Genomic DNA, 5,754 nt, shown 5'->3' with positions numbered 1-5,754 from the left:
CAATGCATGATTGGCCTGGCTATGGAGAATGCTCAGGTTTGTCTATATCGGGTTACAATGCATGTCCTGTATGTGGTCCTCGACTTGATTCAAGATACTCAAAAGCATTACGAAAGAATGTCTACCAAGGACATGTTAGGTATCTGCCAGAAAATCATGAATTGCGGGATGGTAATCTAGGAAGACCTCCTCCAAGTACATTGAAGGCAAGCGATTGGAAGATCAAATGGGAGGAACGTGGCAACTTGGCATGTCCTGGGATGAAGAGGCTCTCTATCTTTCACCAACTCCCCTATTGGGGTGATCTCCTTATAAACCATTTGCTTGACCCGATGCATATTTTCAAGAATGTAGCTGACATTCTGTGGAAGACCATGACAGGAAAAAAGGATACTAAAGGCCAAAGGGATGACTTGGAAGAGATTGGTTGTATGCAAGAGTTGTGGGCTCGCACTAGACCCAATGGAAAGGTGCTACTTCCAAGAGCCCCATGGGTTTTTAGCAAGATGGAGGAACAACAAGTCAAGAGGACAATTTCAGAGTTTCGAACTCCGACAGGTTGTATGCATTGCTTGAAAAGTGCATTTACAAAGGATGATGATCTTAGTGGTCTCAAGAGTCATGATTGGCACAAGTTTCTACAATTTGTGCTACCCATAGCAATAAAAGATTGCCTCACTGAAGACATTAGAGCTACTATCTATAAGATTGGCACATTGGTGCGCTGGATTTCTTCAAAAGAGATAAAGAGAGACACTTTGGAGACAGCGCGTTTAAACTCCATAGAGGCAGTCTGCATGGTAGAGAAGTTTTTCCCTACAAGTTTATTAACAATCCAGATGCATCTGCTAGTTCATGTTGTAGATGAGGTTGCAGTTGCTGGAACAGTCCATTCAAGATGGATGTTCTTTTTGGAGAGGTTTATGAAGACATTAAAGGGATTTGTTCGCCAAATGGCTCGCCCAGAGGGTAGTATGTCAGAAGGGTGGCTGATACAAGAGTCCCTTGTTTACATCACTGAATATTTAAGTTCCTCAGATCCAGAGATACCTCGACTATGGTCTCAAGAGTCCAACAGGCGAGTCATTGGTGAGGAACCTCAAGGCCAAGGCATTAAGAGAAAGATGGATAACACTTTGAGAGAAAAAATCAACAAATTTTGCATCTTGAACTCTCATGTAATGGAGAAGTGGATTGAGACATATGAAGCTCTCAAGCGACAGCGAGTACAAGATCGTTTAAGTTTCAGAAGGAATCGCACTACAAGAAATCTCCCATATCCAGAAGGTATGCAAGCTCTTCCGGACTTTCCCACAGGTAGATGGCTAGAAGCTACAATTTTAGAAGCCAAACGTGCTGGTTTACCTATAACAGAGGAGGAGGAGGAGCTTACAAAAGGATGCGATTGGCATGTAAGTGTTTAAGTTCTACATGTCTCTCATTTTTTCCTCTACATGTCTCTGTGTTTGATTCTCCATCAATAAACTTTTTGTGCTCATTGTAGTATCACAAATATGGGGCGTTTTGGTCACATGGACGTCATTTTCGAGTAGAACGAATAGACCAAAGAAGAGCAACCTTTGATTGTGGTGTCACAGCACAGTTTGTTCAAGAAAGTCGTGCAAGTGCAAGTGATGATAACACAATTACTGGAATGCTTGATTACTTTGGAACCATTCAAGATATATTGAAGGTTGGCTTCAGAAGTTTTGAGTTGTTTATCTTTGATGTGAAGTGGTTCAAGGTAATCATGAATGGGCCACATGCAACTGTACGTAGAGACAAGAGTGGCCTCATCCAAGTGGACTCCACAAAGGTATGGACCGATCAGCAAGATACTTTTGTGCGCCCAGAGCATTGTGAGCAGGTTGTCTTTAAAGCGGATCCAAAAGATCCACGCTGGCTGTTTGTGGTTCAAGTCGCCCCCCGCAGTAAGCAAATTTTTGAAGAATTTGAGCTACAACAAGGTGATGTGGATGCACAGGGTAATGGAGAGCAGCAAGAACAAGCCGATATCAACAATGAAGAGGAGCAAGCAAATGAAGAGAAGGAACTAGAGCAAGATCCAAATGAAGAGGTGCAAACCAAGGAAGCTGAAAATCAAGTTGAGGAAGAAGACATAGATGATGAAGACATCCTTCATCAAGGGACTTTTAATGATGAGGATGCTGAAATGTGCATAGACATAGATCTCTTTGGGGCTACTGATCTTAATGAGGATGATAGAATAGATAATGATTTATAAAATGATGTATCTTAATGATTATGCAAATAGTTATGACATATTTGTAATGGTTTTATGACATTGAAGGTCCATTCATTGTTTACCATTGTTAATGTTTACCATCATAATCACTACTGTAGGAGCAAGTTGATATAGTTTTACCAATGTTGTTTATCATTGTTAATGTTTATCTTATGGTTCTTTCATTCATTGTTTACCGTGTAATTTTCATTCCGTACAAGTTTGTCATATGGTTTTTTGTCCAACAGGCCATGGGTGACTCACCGCCCTACGACTATAGTCCAGATTTCTCATTTAATCCTACACCGCAGGGCATGAGTCCCCAGCAGTTATATGGTTTTCTTTCGTCCATGACTCCAGAGCAGAGAGCCATGGCTCAGAGTTATTGGGGTTCTGGAGCAGGGACATCTGCCTCACCATCTTGATTCCCGACGCCAGTTCCCACACCCGTGGGTACGACAGCAGCTCCCACACCTCGTACCACACAGCCTTCCACTCCTGTTACAGCTCGATCTACCACGTCTTCACATAGACGGCGCTCACGTAGTAGGTCTTCAGGGGGAGGTTGTTGTGGTGGTAGTGCCACAGATGCTGTGACACCACCACCACGTGAGCGTCGTCCTTCGCTCTCATCTGTTGATAGCACACCCATAGGGTCACCTTCCACTCCCTGGGGTGCACATGACCATGACAACAGCAAGATTTACACAATTAGGGATGGGGCACCAATAATGGATAGTGCAGGGAAGGCAATGAAGACACGCATTCGACAATTGTGCACTATACAGTTTCATGACTCTATCATGACTAAATGGGATCAGCAAGACAAGGGAAAGAAAAATTATATAAACACAAAGATAAAGCAAGAGTTCCAGCCATCTGACCCTATGAATGTCGTCTCTAATGAGTGGATACAGTATACAGCTCGCATTTTGATGGGGCATCGTAGGTCAGAGGCGAGGGACGCATTCAGAGAGGGGAAGGAGAAACCTGTTTGGCTAGATGACAGGGAGTGGGCAGCCATTGCTCAGGAGCTCACCGAGACACCAGACAGGTTTCAACAACAAAGAGAGGCGGCAAGGGCAAGACTGCAAACAGTAGGGGCTTCTCATCTCGGGAGTGGTGGTTACGAAACCATGCGCCATGAATTCGTAAGTGTTTGTAGCAATTTTATTTATTTAAATGTATGTATGTGGGCTAAATGTTGATTTTTTAAAAGTTATAATTGTTAATCGTGTGTGCAGGAGTTGGCCATGAATCGCCCACCAAGCAGGCGAGAGGAGAAGTACGCTCACAAACATGGCCTTGTGGCCTTGTTTGAGATGCTTGAAGAAGAAGGAGAGACCGTCAATTGGGAGGCATTACCATGATGTAAGATGACCTTCAAACTAATGAAATATGATCAAAACATTCTTGAGTATTAATGTTTAATTTAATTTCTTGTTTGTCGATATCAGGAAAATATGCAAACGAGCACGGTTGTTTTTGTGCTCTATTGTAGACAGAATGGTGCTGTCTGTTTGCTGTTGTTGATCCTGCTCATTGCAGGCAGCTAGGCAACAGCCAGGCAGCACTATTCTGCCCAAAAAAAAATTTCTGCTACAGCGTCGGTATTTGCCCTGGTATCAGCGTCGGTATATACATAGGTATAGATGCCGGTTTACACTTCGGTATATGATTCGGTATAGAGGCCGGTTTATCCGTCGGTATATGAGTCGGTATAACGGCCGGTTTAAGCGCCGGTATTACCCCCGGTTAGCGTCGGTATAGGCGCCGTTATCTGCGCCGGTATTAGTACCCGACAGGTATACCGACGCTGCGATACCGGCGCTTATACCGGCGCTTATACCGATGACGAGGCTTTTTTAGACCTCGTTAAATAGCGCCGGTACAAGCCCCGGTATTAGGCTAATATGTAGTAGTGGCAGACCATGTACATAATTGAGTTTTTCCTACTTACCCATGAGGTCTGAGTAACAGTAGAACCACCACGTCCCTACTCACAAGAGCCATCTTGAAATAGCTCTCACTAGCATAGTTGCCACTAGGTTCACCATCCATGGGCATGAAGATATTATTGAAGGGATCATTCTGCCTATGAGGATACACAAAGACTTTGAATGTGTGCAGCATCTTATTGAAGTTCTCCTTGTTTTGTTCATTCCGAGTAAGAACTGAAATCATGGCATTCCAAGACACGATATCTCAAAAGGGCATTCTTCAAAACCAAACCTTATATCATACATGCTCTCACATTTCCATACATGTCGAGAAGGGTGTTCCCTACTACAAGGTCTACCATAAGCATAAAGCTCCATAATTCACACCACACTCATGTACAGAAGCTTCGAGACCCGACTCAGCCTCAGCTCGTCTTATTGAACCTCATTTACAATATGAACATATGTACTTAGGCATCATATAATGACTCAAGTCATGGCACTTAATCCCATGCATCTGGATTTGCATTTAATGGCTTCATATGCATGGTTTCACACCATAGACGTGCCACGGCACGACATCCACCCCCTCTAAACCTGCACATCCTCTGGTATGTGCCAAATCATCATCAAGATCCACATATAACTGGATGTCATCTTCATCTTCTACATTACCAAGAAGATCATCCTCTTCCTCTTCAACCATATCCATACTATCACTATCAAGCCTCTCATCTTGAGTCTCCTATGAATCAAAAGGATCACTGTCATGCCTTCTTTTAAACATCTTGATTCTTTTACCTGCCACCCACAAGATTCTTTATATCTGTTCCATCAAGCTCACATAGGGTATACGTGGCATTTCCATGCACATGCTTGACAATGTAAGGGCCAAACAATCTTTTTGCAAATTTTCTTTGAACAGTGAACTGGTTGTCAAGGCTACTATCATACATTAGGATCCAATCACCTTCTTCAATAGGTTTTGGCCGGAGTCTGTGTCTTCTATCAAATCTTTCTTTATTTTTCAACCTTGCATCTTTCAAACGAGCTTTAGCAAGCTCTACATCTTCAGGCCTCCTCTCCAGCTACCTTATTCGCAATGCAAGGAGGTCTTCCTTGTTCAATCCTTCCACCCAGGGCAATACATTCCAAGTCGGAACTACTTCTTCAACTGGCATTACTGGCTTCTGACCATACATTAATTCTGCAGGCATGTATCCTGTCACACTTAGCTATGAGTTGTACGGTCAGCCCACAAAGCATATGGTGGCAGCCTTGGCCACTCTCGCATTCTTTCTCTGCATACCTTAGCCAAAGCTTTAATGATTGGAGGATGTCCTCGCTCACTTTTACCATTGCCCTCAGGATTGTAAGCACATGTTAGGGACAGTTTGATGCCAATTCTAGAGAAGAATTCCCTTGCTTCTTCAACATCTAGCTCACCCCTATCAGCTGTTATTTTTCCAACACAACCATACCGGCAAATCACATCTTCCAAGAGAAATTTGCATACTATTTCCGTACTCTTTGTTCTAAGAGCACGCCCCTCTACCTGATTTGTCAAAT

General features: G+C 43.2%; 1 protein-coding gene across 1 annotated transcript; it reads left to right on the top strand.

Moving 5' to 3' along the window:
• The first annotated feature begins 3,048 nt into the window (after positions 1-3,048).
• Positions 3,049-3,615, top strand: LOC147618462 (uncharacterized). Its single transcript, XM_086775052.1, has 2 exons — positions 3,049-3,396; positions 3,490-3,615. The coding sequence occupies exons 1-2, from the start codon at positions 3,049-3,051 to the stop codon at positions 3,613-3,615; spliced, it is 474 nt and encodes a 157-aa protein (XP_086631178.1).
• The last annotated feature ends 2,139 nt before the right edge of the window (positions 3,616-5,754 follow it).

This window comes from Cibotium barometz, chromosome 35 (genome assembly GCF_041138505.1).
Source record: "Cibotium barometz isolate CiBa-2024 chromosome 35, ASM4113850v1, whole genome shotgun sequence".
NCBI lineage: Eukaryota > Viridiplantae > Streptophyta > Polypodiopsida > Cyatheales > Cibotiaceae > Cibotium > Cibotium barometz.
The sequence above is the reverse complement of the archived record's forward strand: the minus strand, read 5'-3'. Positions and strand labels throughout refer to the sequence as shown.